This window comes from Tetrao urogallus (genome assembly GCF_951394365.1).
Source record: "Tetrao urogallus genome assembly, chromosome: 5".
Taxonomy (NCBI): Eukaryota; Metazoa; Chordata; class Aves; order Galliformes; family Phasianidae; genus Tetrao; species Tetrao urogallus.
Genome location: NC_136818.1, coordinates 35,107,769 through 35,133,741, shown reverse-complemented (window position 1 = coordinate 35,133,741; position 25,973 = coordinate 35,107,769). Strand labels below are relative to the sequence as shown.

Genomic DNA, 25,973 nt, shown 5'->3' with positions numbered 1-25,973 from the left:
GAAAATACTAGCTGACACTGCAGCAGGAACAGCCTGCTCTCAGCACTGTAGTCTTTCACTCGCCTCATTAACCTTAATATACAATGTAAGTCAGCTCCTGGTGGTAAGGAGAGGGTGACGCTGTACTGGGGGTTCCCCCTTAACCCCCCCACATCCTTTGTGGCTTACTGACCCCCAGCTTTGCGTGTTCTGGTGCTCCGGTTTGTTTTAGTGGGCTCACTGATCCATGGCTCATGTCCACCACCACTGACACTTGGGGTCTCTAGGTATTGTGGAGTTTATTTTTTATTTTAACTAATAAAAAAAGTATTTGAACAAGTTTTTGTTATGTCAGTTTTATTTGCGTGGTTTAGATCTTGGTCCTGCTAAGCTGAGGAGCTCTTTCCATGCAAACATGCCATTAAAATACAGGAGGCATCCCCAGATGGTGAGGGCCTTAGTAATGGCATCAATGAAGGAAATAATGACAACTTGTTATTTCTGAAGGCAAGTGGTATGGATAGGCCAGCTGTCTGTCTATCAGGGTTGAAAAAATAGAGACTTTTGCTTCTGAAGCAAATAGAATATTAAGTAAATAGAGGTTATTCACTTTTTAAGAATGTCCTTGTGTTTAAGAGGTTGCATGTGAGGGGAAATTCGAAAAAAACGAGCTTTTATAAAGGAATGTGAAAGTCATGTGGAGCTCAGCTGGCATTTGTTGTTTGCTGCGTACCCTGCACACAGCAGAGCATGAAAACCTTCTCCTGATGTCTTTGAGTATGTAATGACAGAAACATGATGGGCACAAACTGGTGAGACCTGATGTGTGACTGCAGGTCCAGGCAGGAGGGCTGTGGTGAGGTGGGTCTAGTGGCATGTTTCAGAGCAGAACTCATGGTTGAAGGAAGATTTTAAAATGCATCAATCTGTATTAATCTAAAAGTGCTGGGTTTATTCACTGGCAGGCAGAGCAGCCCTGGATTCAAGAGAAGCCAGCGCAAACTGCAGAGATTGGGCTGCTTGAAATCAGAATTCCGGCATTCACTGAAGTGCATAATGATGGCAGCTGCTGGAGGTATAGCAGGACAGACTTGCTGTAGCATGAAAGAGAGGTATTGGCCTCTCTCACTTATTAGCTCTACATACAAGACACTGCCTTGCTGAGAGCACAGGATTTCCATTGCAGTGGGTGTTTGATCTCCACAAGGGCAGAGAACCAAAGAGCACTGCCAGAGGTAACAAGGTCCCTCAAAGGCAGCTGTGACTCACAGGTGCACACTCTTCTCTGGTGCTCTGCAGAGCATTCTCGGAATTGCCAATTAGAATAACAAAACTCAATCACAGAGTAAGGGACAGAAAGGGTTGTGATGCTCACACCCAGCAGCAGGAGGCTAGGGGCTTTGCTTTATGGTGGTGCAGCTGTATGTCCTGCTGGGCACAAGAGGAAGAGGAGCACACAGGAAAGCAGGTATGCATGCTGAGCCAGCCTGTGATTCAAATAAGGGGAAAGCCACTCCCCAAATGCGTGTTCTCTCATATAGGCTTTGCCCTCACCCAAAGCAACTTAACACAGGAAAACTGAAACTGCAGAGTTAGGAGAGCAGAAGAGCTGCTCTGCAGCAGGGAGCTCTGTGCTCATGAGAGAAGCTCTCAGCATGCCACTTGTGGACGCTGCAGCATTGTTTTTCCTGTGGGAAGGAAATGATGTAACTGATATTTACTTACCTGTAGCTCGATCTGTAATCCTGAAAGCATTGCTCAATTATTGCATAAATACCTGAATGTGGGCAGCTTCCTGGGCCGGCAGGGTTCAGCCCCTGCTGCTAGGTGCTCACGTGCTTTGCACAAGGCTGTCACCAGCCTTACAATGGGAGGCTGGGACACGGTCACCCTGTGTCACCCCACCATGTCGGGCAGCCTCCATTTCCTCCCACTGCTGCCTTAGGCCGGCCAGCACCAGGCCTCAGCCTGGGTGAGGAGAGCAGAGGGCACAGTCTGTGCTGGGGCGAGGGGAGTGAAAGCAAGGCCCTGAAGGCAGAAGGGTCTGCCCTGCAGGGAGCTAAGATCCGTTAATTTTTTATTAAATGCTGTGTGTCTGGAGGGCTAATTTAGCTTATCTAGAACAGCTTTAGTTTGATCTTTTATATGAGTAATGCACAACTTATTGTAACTCCATCTATTTGTCAGCAAATTGATCTATTTCTTGAGGTTAAATCACATTACTATGCTTACCTGGCTGCTGCAAACACAAGCCCCAGTCCTGGTGAAAGTATAATTGAACAAAGAAAAACCAACAAATGTAAACCCTTCCCACTTAATTAACCCTGTTTGACCGTTCTCATGTGTAAAACATGAGCTCTAGCTGTGACCAAGGGCCTCTCACCTCTGCTGGGTGACGCAGGCAGGAAGGCTTGTGTTACTGCTGTACGGCAGGGTGCTCAGAGGCGTGTTCTGCCATGAGTGAGGTGGGAACAGAGTTAGAGCAATTCCAAGCTTCCCTGCAGCACCTTGTATGTGGCTCAGAATGACTCCAGGCTATGTGGGCTGAAAGGTGCTGGCTGGCTCCAGGCACAGCCGTGGTTCACTAAGGAGCAAGGTGTTTGGGGTTTCTTTCTTTCTCTTTAGAGCAGACAACATGCTGCTCACCAAAGGTCATGGTGTGGAGGTACTAGCCTAGGGGGCACAGACACAGAGGAGTCTGGGCATCCAGGCAGGGAGCATCCAGGTGGGACAGGCTGTACCACCATAGGGGAGCATTGGTGATAATGCTTTCCCACACCTCAGCTCTGGCCATGCAGAGTAACTTCTAGAACAGCCCAAAATGACGAGGAAACCTCAGCATGCAGCTCTACCTGCAGTGTGGTGCAGTGGCTGGCGTTATCCAGGGTCTGACTGCAGCCTCAGCAAACGCAGGGGACTGAATGAGGCAAGAGTCCAGACTAAGTTGCCACCTGTAGGCAGTTCAATTCAACCTTGCAACACATGGAGTGATGCAACTCAGCCCAGGAAACCCATTCAGGAAGAGTTAATCCATAGAAGTAAGAAGAATAGAAAACTGTAGATGTGCTCAGAGGCTGTGGCAGTGGGCCAGTACCATCGGAAATCAAGAGACTGGAGCACAGTGGCATTTGTGTTGGCATTTGGCTTTCAAAATATATTCAAAATACTTTATAATACCCTGCCCCACCCCTAGGATTTCTTTTTCTGAGACAGCACAATTGAGAGCTGACAAGCAAAATGAGCGATCCCGCAGTACTTGCTGGTTGAGTCTGTCAGGTGAGGGATAGGTCGCCTCTGTGATGGTTACAGGCTATTGACAGTGTACAACAAAGTCAAAGTGAAGTCTGGGATGAACGAAGTGAACAGGCTATTGAAAAAATCATGTTTTCACCCAGGCATACAGCACAGGTTAAGTTAATCAGAGAAATACTTATTCTGGTAGATGAAAAGCTGGACATGAACCAGCAGTGTGCGCTTGCAGTCCCAGAAGGCCAAGAGTATCCTGAGATGCATGAAAAGAGCAGTGAATATAAGGGAGAGTGAGGGGATTGTCCCATTCTGCTCTGCCCTTGTGAGGCCCCATCTGGAGTCCTGCGTCCAGATCTGGGGTACCCAACACGTGAAAGGCACGGAGCTGTTGGAGCGGGTCCAGAGGAAGGCCACAAGGGTGCTCAGAGGGCTGGAAAGCCTCTCTTATGAAGAAAGATTGAGGGAGCTGGGCTTGGTTAGTTTGGAGAAGTCTCTGGGAAGACTTCGCTGTGGCCTTCCAGTACTTGAAGGGAGCTTATAAGCAGGAGGGGGACTGTTTTTTTTACAGTCTGATAGTGATAAGACAAGGGGGAATGGCTTTAAACTGAAAGAGTGGAGATTTAGGTTAGATGTTAGGAAGAAATTCTTTTCTCAGAGGGCAGTGAGGCACTGGCGCTGCTGCTATGCAGAGAATCTGTGGGTGCCCCATTCTTGGACGTGTTCAAGGCTAGGTTGGATGGGACCCTAAGCAGCCTGAGCTGCTGGGTTGCAGCCCTGTCTACGGCAGAGGGCTTGGAGCTGGTTGGTCTTAAGGTCTTAAGCTCCAACCTAAGCCATTCTGCGATTCAAAAAGCAGCGCTATCTCACAAAGTAAATAAAGATGATGCATTACATTCCAATAATTTTCTGACACAGCTTCATAACTCTGCAAGCTAGCTAATGTACAGACCTCTTAGTCCTGTCAGGTGGGACTATTCATAATGTGTAGAAGTATAGAAATTGTAAGGTATATATTAGATGGGATTTCTATGTGATAGGGTGCATATCAGTGCCATATGACTATTTCTTCTATTCTGGTTTATATTATAATGACCTCACATGTCAGCTTGCAGGGGACATGTGTAGTTTTCTTTCTTTGGTTTTGAGCTTAGCGTTTTTGTTTGGTTGAAATCGGGATAATTATATTAAGGGTAAGAATTACATTACATTACAGCCATGCTGTGCTCTCTCTAAAATACTGTTATAACACAGGGCATGTTTTATGTTCCATACAAGCATGCACTGTTGTGAACATTACCCAAACTCCTTTTCTCCCCTCTAGGCAGACTCCACAGCCAGAGCCAGCGGGGCCCTTGAGCTGAAATCCCAATGGCACAGATGAGGGGGCAGGACATCCAGACAGCGGGGGTCCGAGCATCTCTCTTGGAACTGTGGTGGCCCTGGTGAATGGTGGAAGCTTCAGGCTTCTCTCGTGCTTCCACTAACACAACTCTGCACAAAATTAACAGGTGGCAGCAGTACAGCAGAGAGTGCTGAAAACCGGTGAGATCTGCCTGTTTGAGGCAGTGTTGTTGTTGCTAGGTTTTCAGATTTGAGTAAGACGAGTGGACCTATGTTAATGCTTTTGGAAAAAAATTGCCAAGAGACCCAAAATATTCGGTTTCTTTTATCAGAGGTTTTGCAAAGCCAACAACAAAACTGTTTGGAAAAAAGAAGTCAGCAAGGAATTGAGAAAGGTTCATGATGGGAATGCATAACTGAAATACTAATGGCCCTGTCTGGGAGGAAGAGGGATCACTGTCTGAAGTAACAGAGAAGCAGTGCCAGTGGTGCAGAAGTTGAAAAGCACTCTGCACAGTGCCAGCCAAGCTGATGGCACGGAGGGGAGCAGTTGTGTTCAGGCTTGTTTTCTGCTGCTCGAGCTCACTTGGGTACTAATGAAGCACTGAGCTTACAAGAGCTGTCACTTCCCACCCTAGCTTACCCACGGTGTCTTGTTCTTGTGCCCATTTCCCACCAAAAAGCTTTATTCAGGAAGATGAATGTGGGTACGAGTGTGAACATCTGAACCAGGCGCTTTGTGAACTGGAATGCAGTAATGAGGAGCTGGAGCCCTTCTGCTGGCAGAGCCCTGGCCTTGCTCTGTCTGAGCACAGTGGTTTATTGGTGCAAAGTTTCTTTGTCTGCAGGATTGGTGACAGAAAATACACATTTCAAAGGCTGGTAGGGACACGTGAGATGCCACTTTTATTCAAGCAGTGATGTTAGGCAAGGAAATGGTTTTAAACAATATTGCTATACCAATCAAATCAGTAATACAAAGTTATACTAGTAGACAGGCTTTGCTGTTTGGACTTGTTTTTTCCCTTCCACAAAGACTGCCAAAGCTGATCCAGCTGTCCTCCCCCCAGCCTGGCAAGGCCTCCAGCAGTGGTTGCTTCTTGCAACCCAGCAGGAGCTGATAACTGGGAAGTTGTATAAAAACTCAGGTAATTAAGGCTTTCACCATCAGAGAGTATTGCATGTGACCAGAAAAGTGCACCATGATTAAAGATGCTAAAACCCAAAGGAAGCTGGGGCTGCACCTGTCAGCCCACCACCGTGCTTGTGGAAGGAACAGGCAGCAGTCTGGGCAGGGTGAGTGCAGGATGTGCTCAGGTGCTGCTGCTGCAGTACTTTTCCAGAGCTCTTTGTGAGGAGTTCAGTGGTTTCTGTCTACTGTGGTGGAACAAGATATTTTTGCTTTGATTTTTAAAAAACAACAAACTTATAAGCAAAGACAATGCGATGAAGCAGAAATCTCCACCTGGGCACACCCTCTTTGGGAAGGGTAAAGACATCTGCTTAGAATTTCAGCTCTCATTCCTCAGGTTCAAACCCCACCCATAGCACCAACCGTCCCCAGAGCACCATCAGGACTCCTGGCACACATATAACGGCAGACAGGCCAGGACACCCCTGGCAGTGTGCTGCACATCCCTGGACTTCTTGTGGCAGAGGCAACAGGAACCACCATGTCAGGTAGAGGCTTCCAGGGGCTGAAGGAGCAGGCGGAAGGAGCGGCTAAAGATGCTGGTAAGGAGGATGAACATCACTGTCTATGTGCAGGGGGTCAGTTGCTGCTTTCACTTACAGAAACCTAAATCTGAAGCTATGCTGCTAGCTCCATAGGAGTTGACAAGATCTCCAGTTCACCACCACCAATACAGACTGGGCCATAAATATCCCAGTGAAGAGCTGCTGCCCTGCTGGTGAGCAGGTCACACTGAGGCAGAGCATAGCTTCTCCTTCCCTCTCTGTTCCTGGGGCTACATTCGGCCCCAGGTGCAGTTCCAGATCTCAGCAGGGCACAGGCAGCCCCCATGAGCCCACAGAGCTCTGCTGAGCATGTCAGCCTCCAGCTGTCCCCACACAGATCCTAAACTGGGTGGGTTGGGAGCTCTGGAGCCTTCGTTGGTGGTAATAAGCTTTTGTGTGTAGCACTGCATTGCTCACTGTGGTCTTTTTTCATGCTTTGTGGAGTGTTCTAAGCTGCTCTGCTTCCAAGAGCTGCTGTTTGCCCTTACTGTTTGCTGTTTGGCCTGAATACCAGTGCCTGCTGGTATATATTGATTGCAATGCACTGTCTGAAACAAAAAATGTGTGTTCCTGCTGTATTCTTGTTCATCAGTGACCACCAGATTTTGCAGGGTTTACAAACCTGTGCGTATATTTCTGCCATAAGTATTCCCACATTGTAGGACCAAGTACTGTGCATTGGGAGCCAACCTTGTTGTGCAATATGTAACAGCTTTTCCCTTAAATGAAACAAATCACTGTACGTACAGCTCATGGTAGCACATTATTTACAGAGTGTGTGTGCAGACCATTCCTTTGGCAGAGGAGATAAGATGGCTGTCACTTCTCCTGCAGCCAGCACCAGCTTATATTTTGTGCAGCATCTCACTCTTTTAATGCTTTGTTTTCTGCAGCTGATCTACTCTGGTGCTAGCTCCCGCTTCTCTGTGTTTATTTAGATCTCTGTAAAGTCTCCCTTTTCCTGTCCTGTCCTGTTCTTTTAAATGTGAAAAAAGGCACTGTACCCAAGCAGCCCAATGAGGACAGTGCATGTGAGACCAAATATCTCCAGGGCTATTAACCTCTAAAAATCCATAAAAGCAAGTGTAGGGCAAAGTAAGCAACTTCACAGCCAAATGTCTCACTCCAGCTCACTGCTAACCTCTGCTTCTTCTTCTCCTTACATTTTTATCTTCTTACCATCACGGACGTGTCCAGCTCCCAGGGAGTGCTGATGCCATCCCACAGCAGACACCCCACTCACCACATGCCCATGAGTGAAACCCTACAGCCCAGGCTGCATCTCTAACGGGGACACAATCTGTCTGTAACGGGCATGTGGAAATGAACCTTTTGTCCTTAATTACAGCGAGTGCGTTGGGACAGGCCACTCAGGATGCAGTCAGCCAGATTACAGATGCCGGCCAGAAAGGTAGGTTTGGTGACTGTTTTGGCCTTTCACAACACCGACGGGAAAAGATTGCAGGTATGTTCCTTGGTAGTAGCTCTGCTCACCTGCAGATGTCCCCCAGCAAGTGGCTCACCTCCAGCTGCCGTGCCTCGTGCACAGCACTGAGTCCTGTGCCTGTTTCTTATCACTGGACACTAGCAAGATATGCCTCTGTATTTTTATAGTGGAAACATTTTCTCACCTCCCCTCCCCATCATAAACACTGAATGAACTAGTTTGCACTTTTTTCGGGCTTTCTGCTTACGTGTTGCATTTCTCCCTCTCTTCCAGCTGTGGATAAGGCTTGTAAGACAACACAGGATGGTGTAGAAAAAGCAGCTGGGCAAGCTGCAGAAGCAGTGTCTGGCTTTGGGAAAAAATGTGGATTTAAGAAATGATGTTGATGTAAGCAAGCAGTACTGCATGTCAAATCCATCTTCACAATTCCCGACTCCTCTGCGTAGAAAGCAAAAGCTATCTGAGATCTGGATAACTACTCTCTCCCCAGATACAAAATCATAAGGCAGAATGCTCTCCTCATCCTACCCACAGGAAAAACGCATCTCAGTGTATCTCATAACATCTGCTCACCATGTTCTGTTCAAAGTGGGCTGTAAGGCTTCAGCAGTGTTATTGCCCTGCTCTTGTAGCAGTGCAATAGTGATTGCTACATCTGTTGAATGTACTCACAAAAACAGCAGAACTGATACTATTCTGGAATACAGGAATATCCACATGATTAAACTAGGTTCCCTTCCAGTAATCAGAAGTTAAGCTGCTGTTGTATTTCATGTCAATTATTTGCTTATTCCATTTTGCTGTACTTTCAGATTAACATAAATAAAACTACAATTAAGATTTCCACCCCTTGGAAATACATCTCCTCATTACGTGCTTGTGTTGTATCATTGGGCTTCTTGTAAAGAACAATGCCATGTCCTGCAGATCTCTTTTGCTTTTGATTGCTGGCTTGATGAATGATGGCTATTTATGAGGGTGGATAATGACAGGACAAGGAGAATGGTTTTAAACTAAGACAGGGAGGTTTAGGTTAGATATGAGGAGGAAGTTTTTCACCCAGAGGGTGGAGAGGCACTGGAACAGGTTGCCCAAGGAGGCTGTGGATGCCTAGAGGCATTCAAGACCAGGCTGGATGTGGCTCTGGGCAGCCTGGTCTACTGGTTGGCGACCCTGCACATAGCAGGGGGTTGGAACTGGGTGATCATTGTGGTCCTTTTCAACCCAGGACATTCTATGATATGATTCTGTGATATGGGCACCCCACAAGGCAGGTGGGTGCTGCACTGCTGCATGCTCTGCTAGAGGTGAGCCAGGCATGGCCAGCACGGCACTGCAGGTCCTATGGCAGAACAGGGGCTGGGTGCCTGCTGCTCCAGTCTGCACCTGTTAGCAGCCAGCTCCAGTTTTTTTCTGCCCTAATGCACAGCACATCCACTGCTCCACCTCACAAAGGCATCTAGAAACCGAGCAGCATGGGCAGGTTCAGACAGCCCTGCCTCACAGCCCTCAGCCAGGAGCTGGGGGTGGTGGGGCTATGGGGAGCACCGACCTTCACTAATGCAGCCCTGGAAAATGGCCGCTCATCACTGGCACAGGGATTGGCTGTGGGCTACCCAGGAACTGCACATGCTGAAAATCCTCAGAGGAACCTATAGGTGATACATCACCACTGAGTAAATATAGTCCAGGGCTTTGCACAGCATCCCAGTGCAATGCCCATAGTCGTTTAAAGCTCTAAAAGCCTAAATATTTACCCAGGTGCATGCTCACAGAAAAAGTGCTGCACTATTGCACTCAGTTACTGGGCAACACTCCACAGTACTTAATTATTTAGTGCTTTCCATGGTTACTTCCCCGACGGTGAAATCTTCAGAGAACAATCACTCAGGCTTGGAATTTCACAGTGCCATGCTGTGTTCGTGGTGGCCCACACACAGGTCTTCAGAGTACCTTACTTTATGCAAAGCACTGCTGAGTCCACATTGCTAAAACCCAAGCAGTTATGATGGTTTGTTTCCCAGCAGAACAGTTACCTTAGAGAATAGAAACAGTTACTTTAGATACCATTTCCACTGCTTTGTGCTTGTGGAGCCGACCTTTGCCATGCAAAGGTCACCACAGCACTCTCACTGGATGCACCCCAGCACAGTGCAGGGTGGGATACACACACCACAGCCCCTTTGTCGTGAGGGCAGATGCTGTTGCACAGGCACCTGTGAGTCTGAGTCACTTGCTGGCAAGAATTTCTAGATCTGAACTGTAGAGCTTTGCTCCACAAATGGGGTCATAGCTTTGTTCGCAGTGCTCTTTGGCCTTGAAGCATTCAGGTTCTCAGTCCCCTATGCATCACAGAGGTGTCTGAGTCACAGCCAGGAATATACGTTCCCATCCCACCCAATGGCTCCAGATGGCACATGAAAGCCAAGCAGCCAGAGACAGCCCTTGCCAACTCACGTGCCGCTGCCCAGAGGGACATAGGAACGTATGTGACATGTGAGATCTCACATTTCCTCCCATTTGCTCCTGAGTGTGCCCTCAGCTGTCAGAGCCTCGAGGTGCCATGCAAAGGGGATTTGGGCACCTTGCCTGTGTGGACAAATGCTGCCATTAAATGCCTGAGGGCTATTGAGGAATTGAGTTTGTGAGCACCCTGTGCTGCTGCATGGTGGGGCCAAGTGTGCGCTCAGCCTTTGGCTGTGACTGCATCAGTGTGTCTGCTCAGGGTCATTCTCTTGATTGCCATCAGCAGTAGGACTGAGGACATTTCGGCTTATAGTCCAAAATGATGATGTATCAGAACCCAGTCCACTCTCCCAGCTGTTCATAATAACTTTTCATAGAATCACAGAATAATTAAGGTTGAGACCTCTAAGATCATCAGGGCCAGCCTTCGATCTGTCCCCACCATGCCCATTGACCATGTCCCTCAGTGCCACACCTCCTTGTTTCTTGAGCACCTCCAGGGACAGTGACTCCACCACCTCCCTGGGCAGTCTCTGCCAATGCATCACCACTCATTCTGAGAAGAAATTTTCCTAATATCCAATCTGAACCTCCCCTGACGCTTAGAATCAAAGAATCACCAAGGTTGGAAAAGACCCCCAAGATCACCTAGTCCAACTGCCCACCTGCCACCAGTATTTCCCTTCTAAACCACGTCCTTAGCACAACATCTAAACCCAGAAGTTGTGGTTCTGTTCAGTGCCAACAGTGACAAGTGACAAGAGCCTGAGCCTGCTGCTGGCTGCAGGACCCACTGCCCTCACCATCAACTGTCACCATCAGCAAGTGAGGCAGCAGCACAGAGCCAGGAAATTGCCATTTCCTGAACATGGATTTGGCTGCAGATAGCTGAGGATGTTGTGGAGAACAATAGGTGAATGTTCTATGGCCCTGCTGTTGTGCAATGGGTTTCCACAGGCCTAATGCTGCTGTAGGTTATCTGAAGCATTTTGGGTTTTTACTGCGCTGTAGAAGCATTCTAAACTTCATCAGGTTCTCTTGAGGTCAAAGGCTTTGGTTTTTGTAATAAAGTGGTTACTTTTGTCTCGATCAGTTTTCTTTTGTTTATTTGTTTGCTTTTCAGAAGTGTGTTTTGGTAGAAGCTGTTTTCCAACATGGTAAGTAATCTCTGCTGACAGAAGATAACATGATCTGGAGACATCCCTCTGTACCCTATTTAGTTGAGCACAATGTCCTGTTGTATGCCAACGAAGATCTGCAGTGCTTGGAAGAAAAGTGATACTTTGCTGAAATGCAGGTGGGCAAATAGTAAAGGAGCTGTTGTTGAAGCAGTTTATTGCCTGGCGTGGAGGGAGGCATTCCAGGAGCCTGCTGTGAGCAGAAGGTCAGGCTGACTAGCAAGCATCTTGTTTTGGGGCAGGTTATGCTTTTTTTTCTTTTTTTTTTCCCTCCTACTCCAGCAACAATTGCTTCTCAGCAGTGGCAGATCCTTGTACATAGTGTGAAAGGGTGCAAGAACTAACTCTGCCAGAAAGCAGGTGATTCCAACAAGGCACAGGCTGGCTGCTCTGGCTGTGAGAAGCTGTGAAGCACCAGGAGCCCTCCCAGAGGGACTGGGGCAGGCTGGAGGAGGATGGGTGCACTGCCTGGCCTCCTGCCTGCAGGTCCTCGGGCACAGGGCTAGCAGGGACAGGCTGCTGGGCACTGTTATGACAGAGTATGAAACTGCTAAGCTCATTCGCACAACAAAGATTTCATCACGTACTCCTCAAAAAAGCAGGGTTAGCTCCTCCCATTTGTTTTATAACGATGAGTTTAAGCCTGCCCGGAGGGGAAAAACAGTAAGTGAGAATCCTCTGAAACTGGATACTTTTCTATGTAAGGCTTTGAAATACCAGAGCTGGTTTAGGCAATTCTTGAGCTGAGGACTGGGATGTTTTTTGGCCCAGGCAGCCTCCTGGGAAGGTTTTGTAAGGACAGCTGTGGAATGCACTCTGTTTACCAACTTCTTGCCATGGAAAACAAAGCTTTGATTCCTGGGCCATGGAAAACTTCTGCCGATGAATCCCCACCCCCTCTCTGGGGAGGAAAGCACAACAAACACTAATGCCTCTTCGCCCTTTTATGCCTGGCGTATTAATCACCGAGCAGGGCTCGCCGCGTCCCGCGCAGCCTGTGTTTGCCCTCTAACTACGGGGAGGAGTTCTGCTTTGTCTATATAAAGCTGCACTTTGCTGAACACTGTAACAGAACCAAACTTAGAGACTCGATCACCCATCCTCTGTGGGGAGAGCAGACCAGCAGCAGCCATGTTTGGGATTGGAAAGAAGCTCGCCGAGGAAGCAACGCAACAGGCTGAGAGTGCTGCGCAGGCGGCAGGTAAATACCATGGGCTGCTTTCCCTGTGCCTCCAACTAGGTAGGGAGGTGTGTGCCCTGCTGCACTGCTGTGGGCTTCTGGCCCTGCAGCATGGGTGGATGTCTCATGCATGAACGCAGCTTTGCAGATGCTCTTCTTGAGGGTGTGGTTGGCGTGGCTGCTGCTCTCAAACCCCACTGGTGCTAAAGTGAGTGAGGGACCAGAATTAAATGCTGGCTGCCCGGTGCTGCTCGCATCCCTTCACTGAGTGGGTGCCAGATGGATAATGTGCTGAAGGGAAGAGGACGGCAGAAAGCTGAGAGGGAAAGTGAGGCCATTTAGGTTTTGCATTACTTTTTCACAACTTTTTCAAAATATGAACAGCTGTGAAAATATGAGCTCTGCAACACCATGATGGATTTGCTTCTTGAAGCTCCGAGGTCTCTGATGTGCCCAGCTAATGCTGTAGCTGCTGATCCCACCGCAAGCCCTGGTGCAGTCATTGGGCTTGGGGCACCTGCAGCTTGGTGCTGTGATACTTTCAGTCCCTGCCCAGGATGAAGCAATGTGCCATTTAGATGAGCCACTGTCTGTGAAGCCCTCACACAAAGACTGCTGTGATGCAATTCCTCAAAATTCTGTGCTTCATACAAATGGGAGTAGCTGAGTTTGCCTAATGCCTGTAGAGTGAAATTGGGCACCGCAGGTGACCTCAAATGCAGTAGAAATACTACTTTAAGGATTTCTTTTCTAATATTATCTCCTAATGTGCAGATCCTCTAAGCAGTGATCAATGAAGCAAATAGGAAGCCTCTTGTTTATTTACTATTTGTCCCTGGGCCAGCTCACTAGGAAGAGGAAAGACCCCTCACCACACCTAGTGGCCTCTTTTCCAAAGAATTTGAGGTGATTCTCAGAACATCTTCATGCTGAAGCATGGAAGGAAAACACTACAACGTGGGCAAGCACTCATCTTTTCAAATGAAAAATTCCTCTTGCTTTTGCTTTAGAGCAGCCCTAGACATGCATATTCTGTGGAGATTTTCATGTTCCTGCTCTATTTCTTTACATTAGAGGACTGTTATCATCTTTTTCCTGTGCTGGAAGACTGATGTGGGAGTTTTAGATATGCTATTTGTCTTCTTGAATGGGCCAAGAAGTTATCTCAGTGTTCCGATAGTTGAACTAAGTGTTTAAGAGCCAACCAACTCCGAGAGCAGAGCTTTTAGATTGCAGCAGTCCTTCCCCTTCTGCCCCAACTGCTGGCAGCTGAGCCAGCCCTTCAGACACCCTCAACAGCCCTTGGCCTGAACCCCACACACGTCTTCCTGGCAGCCCTGCATCGCAGCACGTTCTCTTCCCAGCAGGGCTCCCAGGCAGTCTCATGCCTGCCTTGGTGAGTGACAGTAGGTAACAGCAACAGGGTGCTCAACTCACATCACCAGTCACAGCCCTGGAAGTGCTATCAGCAGAGGTATTCTCCAAATCCCTCTTTAAATGTAAACAAAAAGGATTTTTATGCCAGTTCTTGAACTAGAACAAGGCTGTCCAACTGGTGCTTCCGCAACTGCTAACTACGTCATCTCCAAAGTACTTCGGTTGTGCCCTGCAGGCTTAGTCCTATGAGCCTTTCTAAGTTTGGACTGGCACAACTGGCCTTTGCTAGTATCTAAAATTAGCACCCGCCCAATAGCTCCTAAGGGAGCTGTAGACTGCATCTTCCTCAGCCCACCTCATCCACCAGCTGGTGAACTGTGCCAGAAGGAGATGCGTGATGATAATTAGTGTAGCTTTATGCAGTACAAATATCTTACAAACCAAGGGTGAAATAGGCCACTGGGTTGAGACAGCCTTAACACCATAGCTGCTGCTTGCTGGAGAGCAATTCAGCCCAGGCCTGGAGAAGTTCTGAAGTTCTGGGCAACCCCAGTCCACTGAAATGCTGTCCGTTCCCCCACGCATCTGTCCTCATGCTCCTGCCCTCCCCCACAAGCAGCCCGGCTGTTCATGCAGCCTGTGGGGCTGGGCAGTGCAGTGGGTAAAAATGGTACAACACAGAGCCAGGGCGAATGAGACAAACAGGTTCAGCTGAAGGTCACTCGCCCAAAATTGTATTTGACTGATTTTTCTTCTTAGAATCATCTTCTGAGATGTGATTACTGAGTTTAGGGGGACGGATAAAGACTGCTTAATTGATGCTGTTTTACTCTTCAGTTAACACAGTGGGCCAGACTGTGCAGCAAGCAGTGGAACAGGCCAAGGATGCTGGTCAGAAAGGTACGGTCATGTTTCTGATGCTTTCACTGTCATTCCAGTGAAATCTCAGATGGGTCCCTTGCCCCTGTCCCAACACCCACCCTTTTGTGAGATCATGCCAGCCATGTTGCTGTCCTCAGTGGGAGGGCAGAGCCTGGTTTTCTTAGCATGTTCCATTCCAGAGCACAGCACTTCTGCTCTGATCTGGGGTTTCTTGGGCCACAGGAGCCTCAGCCTACTTCAAGCTGGGCTGTGCTGCAGTGCCAGGGCTAGCCAGCCAACAGCAATGAGGTCATTCTTTCCCTGCCCACACAGGACTGTGCCACAATGAGACCCCTTTAGTGTGTTCTCTTCTCCACCTCCCCTCCTACCCACACCTGGTGGGGAAGGGGAACATACTGCAGTGATGCTGCAGTTACCTTTGTTTTTCTTTTTCAAAAGCTCTCGATGAAGTCTACAAGGTTGCTGAAACTGGTGAAAAAGCTGTAAAAAATGTAGCAAATCAAGCAACTTCCTGGGGCAAAAGCTTTGGACAATGAAGATACCATAACACCACTGAATGTATTCTTAATACATTATATATAATAAATAAAACCCCTACTGTGTACATGTCTGGCACGCATTCTTTGGGATTATTCTGATTACACATATTAGAACAATCAGCGATGTGGAAAGGTGGGATTACTGCCCAGCAGACTGCTGAAGTTGCTGTTAGTGCAGCCAAACACTGTCAGAGCTAAGGGAAGGCTCTGAGCGGGCATGATGTAAGTGGCCCTCTCCGTATGGGCCGAGGACGTGAGATATGGGGTTTTCTCCCACTTAGTCGGTGAGCTGAAGTCATGGCAAGTCTCACAAGCTGAATACTTCAACAGTGATTTCAGGACAAGGTAAGTACCTGCATGCTTCTGTGCGCTGATCTTACCTGTAAAATTGCAAGTAGAAGTTATACAGATGAAGGATCGAGTGTGTTTACGGTGTATGGGACCACCATAAAATGGTACTGTTACACTCAAACCAATGCTGGCACTGAAACATTAACATCACAAACTGCTGGCCAAGTGCCTAACGTGCCACTGAGCTAAATCATCAGCTCAACTTCAACAGCTCTGAGCAGCAAAGCACTGATGCAGCACAGAGCAGCTGTGGTCAAACACAGAGATGGGCAGTTATCAAACTGGTGGTGAAAGGATGAGGAAGTCTGAGCTTTAAAAAAAAAAGAACTTACATGCACATGAGCTTCAACAAGAAGAGAATTTGCTACTGCAGTTAGTAAGGAACTGGATACTACATTCTCACCAATTACTAAAGACATAACTTAGAGGTCACTTACTTGGTATCTTGAAATGACAGGAGGAATTGTCACTGTGTAAGCACTTCTTCCTGACGGTGACAGGTGCCATCAATGACAGCAGATGCAGCACTGATTTCATTGCTGACATGAAAAATGGTTGTTGTACTCGCTCTTCTGCATGGCAGGTTTTTTGCATTTACTCCCCTCTACTCCGCCCTGGTAAGGCCTCATCTGGAGTACTGTGTCCAGTTCTGAGCTCCCCAGTACAAAAAAGACAGGGATCTCTTGGAAAGAGTCCAGCGGAGGGCCACAAAGATGGTGAGGGGCCTGGAGCATCTCTCCTATGGCTGAGTGAACTGGGTCTGTTCAGTCTTGAGAAAAGAAGACTGAGAGGGGACCTGATCCAGATATCTAAGGTGTGGGGGGCAGAGTGGTGAGGCCAGACTGTTTTCAGCAGTGAGTGGAGACGGAACAAGGGGAAATGGCCAGAAACTGCAGCACAGGAAGTTCCGCACAAATGTGCGCAAGAACTTCTTTAGGTGAGGATGACAGAGCACTGGAACAGGCTGCCCAGCGAGGTTGTGGAGTCTCCTTCTCTGGAGATGTTCAAGACCTGTGGACACCTACTTGTGTGACCTTGTCTAGGGAACCTGCTTTGGCAGGGGGGTTGGACTTGATGATCTCTGGAGGTCCCTTCCAACCCCTATGATTCTGTGATTCTGTGATTCTGAGTAGCTGGCAGGAGGGAGGTAACTGTGAAAACTGTGGGTACCCTTACCCATGCTCTTGGGAGTTTGCACGTGCCCACCAAATTTGCTGTAGGCAGTAGGCATGGCTCAGAGCCATTAGAAATCTGTGCTCACATGGAACATCAGGTATTGGCTGGGCCCTTGCCCAAGCAATTTTCCAAAAATCCAAGCAATTTTCTTGCTGAAGCATCCAGTGGTGTGCCAGCAAATGCAGAGATCATGCAGTAGCTAGAGGCAACACTTGTGTGTGTGCTCTATGGCTGTGTAAGGGGGGGAGTGTTCTCCAAAATGTTTGAGCTAAAATCTAAGTTACATCTGCCATAGGGAAACACAATGGTTATATCTGTAATCTACAGCCCAGAGCATGGCTGTTTCCTTCAGCTGTGGTTAGGAAAAGGCTGGTGTTGCCCATAGCAAGTGTGTGAAATTTTACTGCTTTTTTCCTTCTTTTGCTGTTGCCTGAACTTGGGAGAGATGTGATAAAAGCATAGCATCTTGTTCTTAACTATCTGATGCTGATATCTCTCTGCACTGCACTTAACTCAGCACCAGCGTAGCTTATAATGCACACCACAATTTCAGAAGAGGATATCTATCACGAAAAGTCCGGACTCACTGATACAGCTTGACAAGCAAAGGACAGATCAGATGATATGCTGTAATCTGAAATCAGATTCTGAACGTCAGTCTCATCAAGAATCTGAAGTCTTTGATTGAAAGTATCTAGTAAGATATCTAGTAAGGTATCTAGAAAGTATCCAGATTCTCCTCACACCACCCCTCAGTTACGCCCAGTTTGCAAAGAGAAGCTGTGGGTGCCTCATCCCTGCAGGTGCTGAAGGCCAGGCTGGATGAGGCCTCCGGCTGCCTCATCTGGTGGGTGGCAAACAGCCCATGCAGGCACTTGCAACAAGATGGTCCTCAAGATCCTACTTAGCGATCTATGCCAGCTGTCTGTGTGCTCCAACAGTGACAGGACCCCACTCTTCAGGTCTGAACAGCTGAACTGATGGAGAGAAGTAGAGGAAATGAGGGGGCAAGCAGGAAAAAACTATCAGCCAAATTTTCAACAACCATGCCAGCAGATAGCACAACTCAACTTATAGGATTCTTTCTCGTTTCACTAACACAATGGTAGGAGTAGGATGGTAGAAGAGGTTGAAATGCCCCGCAGATATTCTGTTACATTTATTGTTGTGTATTGATGGCAGCAGAGAGGTGGTCTGGCAAAATGGCGTCTGGCATGGAAATGTGGATGAAGCAAAGGTGTGTCATTAAACTCCTCCATGTGGAAAACATGGCACCCACTGACATTCAACAGTGCTAGCTGAATATTTATGGAGACTAACCAGTGGATGTGAGGCAGTGGGTCGTGTTTCATCAGCAGTAACAGCAAGAGTGGGTTACCTCTGCTGGTGCAGACTTTTATGAACGTGGCTCATACAGGCTCTCTTCATTATAGCTAATGGTGGTGACTATGCTGAAAAACAGTGTTTTGTAGCAGAGAATTTGCTCTATCAAACAGTGTTATTGTGCTCTTTGTATCTGCTGCAGATTCTGTGGAAATAAATAGGAGGCACTGCTTTTGGAGCAACACATGTATCTAACTTCAACCATCTTGTCTGCCAAGCTCATGAGACATATCTGTATGAGTGAGCCCCTTACAAGAAGTTATTGACAGCATCTTACCAGTAACCACGCAACAAATCAGCAAGTGTATTGTGAAGATTCGTGAGTTGGTTGTAACCAGTGAAAGCTTTTGCATGAAATAGAAAGCAGTAAAACAACAGCATAGTTGGTTTGGAAAGGTCAATTTTTTTTTAATAACTGCTCTTCTCTCCAGGTTATGTTATGCAGTTACAAAGTAGATAGAAAAAAAACATAAGTTTCTGGGAGGGACTAGTTGTCTTTTAGAAAAAAACACTCATATTCATTACATAAATAACAACTGGCACTTCAAGGGGACACGGCTGGACAAAAGCCTTAGACTTTATAAACTGTGCTTGATCCAGTAATGTGCTGAGGTCCATTCTGTTGTATTTGAATATATTCAAAACTGTCACGACCTTCTGATGGCAAAAAAAAAAAGAAAAAGAAAAAAAAAAGAAGCTGTGTGTTAAGACAGTCAATTAAGTTTACAGCAGCATTCTAGCTCCTCTGTAGTTTGGCCAATGATTTCTGGGTTATATTTCATGGTAGTTGTTCACTGAGGCAGTATCTAATTTTGAAAAAGCCTCTGGGAGGAAAAGACTGACAAAGAATGTTAAAAACAGGTATGATTGCTTAGCAAATTCAGACTATCCCTTTTCTTAAAAAAAAAAAAAAAGAAAATCTGTAGTCAGAATAATTACATAGATGCTTGATTTAAAAATGTAACTATAATTGCTTGATAATTTCAGCTTATAAAAATATTAGTTTGTCAACTCTACATACTTCATGGTGGTAGCCAAGCTAACTTGAACAAGCAATAGAGCGCAGTCCTATAACAGCAGCAGTTAAAGAAAAAAACATTGCCTAGAGAGAAACAGGCCTGAAGCTTTACTAAAAAAAAAATTAGACTCCTATCGAAGTTAATCCCTGCTGGAGGCCCATTCTTCCTTTGACAATGCCATAGCATTGATCATACAAGGCCTTACTGAAAGTGCCAAAGCCAAAATTATACCATTAAACAAAAGTGCATGAAGTAATAATGAGCTAAGTGCTCATCCAGTACAGTATCTGATCTGAAGTTTGAGAAGTGGCTCAGGTGGCAAGACCACTCTTTCATACATAAAATGTACCATTTTGTTTTGTAGGTGAAATACCCAGAACGTCCCCCACAAGTGCTGATGAACTGTTATCTTCAGATACATGCTTGTATACAATTTCCTAACCCATGGACTTTTATTGTAAAAAAAGACTAGTCTGGACTGAAACTAACTGAGAATAGAATCCACTATAATGTCAGAAGAAAAGAAATTTTTGTGGTTACATGTAAACTTGTGATAAGCTTTTCCAAGAAGAGGGTACATTGACGGCAAGAGGGATGGGATACAACAAGGAGCAGTGACAGCCTGCTTATGTAAAGGTCAGGCCAGCCTCGTTGTATACTTTGAAGACCTTCTCAATTGCATTGACATAGGCAGCTGTTCTCAGGTCCAGACCCAGGTTGTACTTCATGGCAGTACGCATGATTTGCTGAAATAGAAAAGGTTGTATGAGATTTCTGCAAGTTTCCTATAGGAACTACATCAGATTGTGCTTGCAGGATCCAAGCAGGAGCGTAAAAGCCCCTAACACTGATACCGGAGCTCAGATTCTTTGAGAATAAAGTCTAAAATTTCTCAGTTCTCTGTACGTCTACGATTTATGAGGTCTCAAATCTCTACAGAGAAAGACAAGGTTTCAAGTAGTGTTTCCCTACTAATTAGAAATACCTCATAAAGGGATCAATCTAAAACTGCTGATGCTAAACTAAGGTGTTCTTACGGACATATTAGGCAGGTACAAAAAGATAACTAATACCCTTCTAATCACCATAGCTTCCTCTAGAAAATACTTCCAGATATCATACATTAGTCTCTAATGTTTTCTAAACATTGGAAACTTGGTCATCACTGCACAAAACAGAAGCATTTGAGAACAGTATTCATAAACTGTATATGTACCTAATAAATTCTGCAGAATACATTTGTCAGGGAACTGTTAGATCACAGCCTGAACTGATGACTGAGCAGCTGGTGAACGGGTATGGCTGGCCCAGGGAGCACAGCTGCAGGCAATTTACCTGTGCTTCTCAGGTGACTAGAAGTGGTGGACCCTGGGTCCATCCCCCCAACACTCCAGCCCATTCAAGGGCCAGCTGCAGGGGGGAGAATGTTTTGTTGATGAAGGTCCTTTTTGGAGATGTAATGCTCCATGGCCAGAGACCTGTATCACCAGCTGGGTGAGTCAGCTTTTTTCCTGTCTTTGACTCTTGGTATTCCAAATAATATTTTTTCTGGTATTGTAAAGATCTTATCAGAAGAAGTTTTGCTGTTTTATAGGAGAAACAGCTTTTAAAAAAGATGTAGCAAAGCCATAAGTTCTTCTCCTACACATAGATTTATTAAAGCAATACTTACTCGAGCAGAACGCTCCATTGTATAAGCCAACCCAGAGTGGACAATATCCTTCTCAGATGCACCCTGCAATAATACACAGTACAGTCAGGACTTATTCATGCATACAAGAAGGTACTAACCCTATTTTAAGAACAATAGATAAGATTCATGTAGCTGTTGAAGCTTGCTCTCTCATTTCTTTTTGTAGTGACTGATGTTAAGACAAACTGAATTGCCATTACTATTACTAGAAGTGCTAACTTAGGTCAATTTGATTGTAAAACCTTAGATGCAAGTCAGTGAAATCTAGCTTCCAATTGCATAATGCTAGCATTTTCAGTGATGTTGTAACTACCACTTTCAGTCTTCAAAACATGTCCTAAATTTAAACAGACTCTCAAGAATTAATAACTTACAGAAGTTATTTCAGTTATTTTGAAGACAGGTTTTAGGAAGGGCATAGATTCTCAATTCACAGATTGAAGTGTATTAGCTTTGTGCAGCTCCAGAATGACTTAGTTGCCATTGAAATGTAAATGCACTGAACAATAAATAATTGAAATGTGGGGATGTTAAAGTGTCAGTGTTCCATCATTCTGACTACTGTCACTTACTACTAATTTGAGACTTGGCTTCATGAAACAGATGCAAATGTTCATTTTGTTTACCTCAAATACTCATTTGATGCAAATGTTCATTCAAATGTTTACCTCAAATACTCATCTGGTCTGTAGAAATTACTAGGCCAGTTTGTAAGGCTTGTGTTAAAGAGGTGACAGTAATGACTTCAAGCCACACTTTGGCAACTGCCAGCACCATACTAAATCAGTCTATTCCTGTCATCTGACAGCAAACCAAGTTCACGCATGCCTCCCCTGATTTACTGAGGGAAGGATGCTTTGATGGTTTTTCTAATTCATTTTTTCCCTTTGATTATTTGCCCTATCTTCTCCTGAGCTTATGTATGAAAAAAACCCACTACACCAATTATCACTTTCAGCTTCCATACATCCCTTGGCAAAGTATTCTACAGCTTAACTGACTGTTGGAATTGTTTATTGGTTTTGTTTGACAGCACCTTATTCTTGTTCACTTTTCCATCCAGTGATGGCTGTTGTTACCCATCCATTTTCACATCACTCATTTTATTGATTACTATCTCTGTACTATTTCAGATTAATAGTACCTGGAGTAGGTTGTTGTTTTATACATGTGGAACTTCTGTATCTTTGACTATTCTATTTTTTTTTTTTTGAACTGTCAACATTACAACACTAGAAGATACAGAGATGAAACCTGCATGCAGAGCTGAGAAGGCAGGCACATTCCGGACTTAAATTATGGCACTGTCAGTCCTATATTGCCAATCTTCTTTTCATTTCAGAATGATTACTATCACTGCATTTGTGTTCTAATTGCTGTGCATTTCTAAGCTTATGCTCAGGGACATGATTTAGCAGAGGGTTGTTAGTGTAGTATGGTTAGGTTGTGGTTGGACTTAATGATCTTTAAGATCTTTTCCAACCTGAGCGATTCTATGGTTCTGTGTTCTGTTGTTACCTCCAGATCTTCCTTTCGAGCTCAGGTAGATGAACTTATCATTTTGTACTAAGATTTTTCCCACCCTGTATTGGTACATGTTAGATAACAATTTAGATGACTTTTTTTGCCCATTAATACAAGTCTCAAAGGAACATTCTATACTCTTGTCTGTACTATCTTGAATTTACAGAAATGCTATATGAAGCTGTCTGTGGTATGGGTTCTTTGAATGAATCATCAAATAACTTGCATTTGAAAGGGAGTTTTAAAGATGACTGAGTTCCCACAGGCAGGGATGCCAACAATCAGATGAAGCCTGATTTAACTTGGCCTTGAACATCTCCAGGGATGGGGCATCCACAGCTTCTCTGGGTAACTGTGCCACTGCCCCACCACTCTTCTTATTGAAAGCTGTTAGAAAACCCTGGTAAACTATATTAACAAGACTTCCAAAACAAATTCTGATAGTTACTGAGGCAGTATTTCTTGCTATAAATGCTTGACAGACTTTGATAGCCAGGAATCAAAGAGATTGTAGAATCTATGTGTTGTGATCAGGTTAGCCAGCTAAAATATGAAGTATATTGTAGACAAAAGTACTGGCAGAAAAAAAAACAACTTAGTCATCTCCTTACTAGGTTGTTTAAAAACCAACAGAAAACCTTCCGCATCCTTCTCCAGGTTAAAAAATCCATACATCTCCATCTGAACAATGGATGAAGATGGTGGAGTTTCTCAGAGCAACAGACTGCTAGGTGAACAGCAACATGCAACTTTCGTATGATTAACTCCTGAAATCTGAGGTAGTCATAGATTGAAAATATCCAAATTGCCTTCGTGTTGTTTGCACAAAAAGAGATGGTACTTCATACTTTTCTAATAGGAGGTAGGAGTAAGCACTACTCAGTGACAACTAAAACACCAGTGTTATCAACACTATTTTCATTCTAAATGCAAATCACAGCACCATAACAGCTACTATGGAGAGAACTAACTCTGAAAACAGGGTAGTACTCTAAATACCCATCAAACACTACAGAACAGACATGAACACAGTAGGGGAACTGTTAGGCATCTGGTGAAGGGGTTTGGCTGGCCCAGGGAGTATGGGCAAATTGTTTGCACTTGTGCTCCCCATGTGACCAGAATGGAGCCTTTCTGGGCTCCATGTAAGGGCCAGCCACTGAACAGAGAACATCTCTGGAGCTAGGCTGGTTCCTGAGAAGGAATGATGCATAGCCAGAGATCCCCCTTCACCAGCTGGGTGAGTGCCATTCTTCTTTCTGTATATGACTATTGGCCTACCTGCAAATACTTCACCTGTATTGCCAAGGATCTGTCAGAAGCAATCCTGCTGCTTCATGAGCAGAACAAACAAAACGAGTCTGTATTAAAATTGTAGCTTTATAACAATATTGGAGATAATTGGCATGTGGCCAAATAGAAGGGGGAAAAAAAGGCTTACTTCCTGTATTCTTAAACTGTTCAGATCACTTGCTTCCTTCAATTGTTCAGCCATCTAGCTACAGTACTAAGGTAAAATTTTGACTGCACTTATAATATCAGGATAAAGCTACAGTTAAAGGGGGAAAAAAAAAAAAAAAGCAAACAGAGCAACTACTTACTGATATCCTATCTTGAAATTCTGCTGTAGGCACAACTGGAATAGTTCCACCATGTTTCCCAAATTTTCTCTCCAAGCTTTCCTGTACAGACACTACAAACCAAAAAAAAGCAGAGGCAATGTAATGGACAAGGAAAGGACAACTAACAAAAGGATTTGTATCCAAATCTTCCAGCATACCATGAAATGCAGACTCTGGGAGCAGAGCTGAGAGAAGAGTCATCTTAATTATGTTTCCTACTTAATAGGAAATTTGCTGTTTGGTACTCCATCCTACCAATTAAATGAATGAATGAAAGCAGAACTGTGTACTTACTGAGCAAGTGGTAGTTTGAATCCCTTTCATATTTAAAAGTCAAGCGGCCATAGCTGACGTGGTTCAAGTTTTTCAGCCACTCAAAATAGGATACTGTTACACCACCAGCATTCAGGTAAAGATCCTGCAAAGAAACAGTGAGTGTGTTGAAAAGTAATCGTTAGATAAAGACAGTTCTATCCTACTAAGGAAAAGCAAGTATGATTTGCAAAATACTGAACTACGTTATGGAAAGACAATCCAGTTGTTCCTACATGACAGAGTTTATCTCTTCTGATGTCTAGGGAATACTTCTGATTTAAGGAGGACTTGACTTTAAAATATATGAAGTTCAGGAATGCCTGACTATTCTATTTTAGCATAATTATTTAATAGAATTAATATATTTTTTTTGCTAAGTCAATGAGTTAAGATAGATCAGCCACGCCTTTTAGGTACACTAATTGATCAGGATGCTCTCTTTCTTTGTTGAAGAGGATGTTGTCATACTTCTAGATCTCATTCTTCCAAGTTACCACTCTAGGCAACTTTTACACTATACAGTCTGCAACAAACGATTCTGTTGGGAGTTCAACCCACAGACAAATTTTTACAAACTAGCCAGTGTGTTAACTTGGTCTTCTTTCTTTGCTTACTGGACTACTTAGGTGACCAAATGTCAGGTAACAGACAAGCCAAGCTACTGATTTACTCAATAACTGTGGGTAGTTACCTCTTGTAAGCGTGTCACTTTCATGTAATTATCTTTGGGCACCTAGAGCTGTAATGAAGTCTCTTTAATTATTACAAATCTTGAGCAACATTAATGCTCGCTTCTCCGGCACTAGCTGTTTATAGTTCACTGAAATATTACTCACTAATGAAAATCAAAGCTCATAAAAGACTCTTACAGGAATAACCATGATATTCCTCTCCAAGAAGATTTTGTCAGCTTCAGGAGTTGTAGGTCCATTGGCACCTTCAGCAATAATCTAAAAGGAACCACATCACAATAATTGCTAACTTGACAAGTGTATGTTTCTGTCCATATTAATTAGAGAAAGCCGGTATAGATACTAGTATTCAATATTTTTCATTTGCTTTTGAGTTCTCCAACTTACTTTTGCTTTGACCTTGTGAGCGTTGGCCTTAGTCAGCTGCTTTTCACTTGCAGCAGGGATGAGAATGTCACAGTCTGTTTCCAGAATACTGCCCTCAAGCTTCTGCGCTTTAGGGAAGCCCATGATTGTCCCATGTTGCTGTTGGAAGGAAACAAACCAGGGTAGCTTTAGTGCATGTACTCAATTTGCTTCCCTTTTACTAACTTAAAAGAGAGAGAAGGAAGAAGCAACAACTCTAGAAAGATAGGGATGATATGTGCTATCTTTAATTAGCTTGCTTTTTGCATTTTATTTACTAGTCTTGTACCTCAGTCCAATATGATTAAGGCATAATTGCTCTCTGGCCAAAGACACTGATAAATGTCTGGGCTCTGGAATTAAAAAAAAAAAAAAAAAAAAAAAAAACAAAAAAAAAAACAAAAAAAAAACAAAAAAA

General features: G+C 44.9%; 2 protein-coding genes and 1 long non-coding RNA gene across 3 annotated transcripts in view; 2 read left to right on the top strand and 1 right to left on the bottom strand.

The window, feature by feature from the left end:
- Positions 1–6,242: 6,242 nt before the first annotated feature.
- Positions 6,243–8,133, top strand: LOC306946347 (uncharacterized protein; the record flags this gene model as incomplete). The annotated part of the gene is made up of 3 exons (XM_079535350.1): positions 6,243–6,303; positions 7,655–7,717; positions 8,027–8,133. 3 exons carry the CDS (start codon positions 6,243–6,245, stop codon positions 8,131–8,133), a joined length of 231 nt encoding a protein of 76 aa, XP_079391476.1.
- A 4,375-nt stretch (positions 8,134–12,508) lies between these two features.
- On the top strand, positions 12,509–15,424 carry LOC306946934. Its single transcript, XR_013792587.1, has 3 exons — positions 12,509–12,598; positions 14,792–14,854; positions 15,275–15,424. It is a non-coding gene; the product is annotated as an uncharacterized lncRNA (long non-coding RNA).
- A 4,506-nt stretch (positions 15,425–19,930) lies between these two features.
- GLUD1 (glutamate dehydrogenase 1) overlaps positions 19,931–25,973 on the bottom strand; it is a gene marked incomplete at both ends in the record, with an annotated part of 29,214 nt that continues 23,171 nt past the window's right edge. Inside the window, 6 exons of the mRNA XM_079536112.1 lie at positions 19,931–20,050; positions 20,977–21,039; positions 24,123–24,214; positions 24,438–24,561; positions 25,328–25,408; positions 25,538–25,675. Of these exons, the coding sequence (XP_079392238.1) occupies positions 19,931–20,050; positions 20,977–21,039; positions 24,123–24,214; positions 24,438–24,561; positions 25,328–25,408; positions 25,538–25,675 (618 nt within the window). The remainder of the gene's footprint in view (positions 20,051–20,976; positions 21,040–24,122; positions 24,215–24,437; positions 24,562–25,327; positions 25,409–25,537; positions 25,676–25,973) is intronic.